This window comes from Emiliania huxleyi (genome assembly GCF_000372725.1).
Source record: "Emiliania huxleyi CCMP1516 unplaced genomic scaffold EMIHUscaffold_47, whole genome shotgun sequence".
In the NCBI taxonomy this organism is placed as follows: Eukaryota; Haptophyta; order Isochrysidales; family Noelaerhabdaceae; genus Emiliania; species Emiliania huxleyi.
The window spans coordinates 470,884-471,526 of record NW_005198467.1 but is presented as its reverse complement, the minus strand read 5'-3'; the positions used below and the strand labels follow the sequence as shown (position 1 = coordinate 471,526).

Below are 643 nucleotides of genomic sequence, written 5' to 3'. Positions count from 1 at the left end.
ATGAACTCGCGGCCTCTCGCCCTCCTGCTATCCGTCGCGGCCGCCGCCGCAGACCGCTCCTCCTCGAGGCCGCTGCTGCTCGTTCGCGGCGGCGCCTCCTCCTCCTACCCAGGCGCCGGCTACGTCCCGCCTCAGCGGTCCTACCCCGGCGGCGGCTACGTGCCGGTGCAGCAGCAGCCGCAGCAGCAGCAGCCGGCGGGCACGATGAGCGACGCGGAACGCGTCTACGTCACCCAGCAGTTCGCGAGGCCCGCCGTCCGCCGCCAGTTCCTCGCTCGCGTCTACTCGACCGTGCTGGTCCAGGTGCTGCTGCTCGCGGCGATCATGGCGGCGCTGCGGGGCGCACCGGCGGTCGCGTACCGGCTGATGCCGTCGGCGCCGGCCTTCCTGCTCCTCGCGACCGCCCCCGCTCTCGCCATTCAGTTCGCCCCCCGCCTTGCCGAGACACCGCCGTATGGCCACCTCCTCCTCGCCGCCTTCACCGCCCTTACCGGCGTCGGCATCGGCGCCGCCACGATGCCCCTCCCCGCCGACCTCCTCGTGCGCGCCGCCGCCGCCACCGCCGCCGCCGTCGGCGGCCTCGCGACATATGCCGTCACCACGAAGCGAGACTTCACCGCGCGGAGAGGGATGCTCTTTGCAG

The 643-nt window shown here is 73.9% G+C and overlaps 1 protein-coding gene across 1 annotated transcript in view; it reads left to right on the top strand.

The window, feature by feature from the left end:
- EMIHUDRAFT_103209 (hypothetical protein) overlaps positions 1–643 on the top strand; it is a gene marked incomplete at both ends in the record, with an annotated part of 1,658 nt that continues 1,015 nt past the window's right edge. Inside the window, one exon of the mRNA XM_005768071.1 lies at positions 1–540. Coding sequence (XP_005768128.1) covers positions 1–540 — 540 coding nt within the window. The remainder of the gene's footprint in view (positions 541–643) is intronic.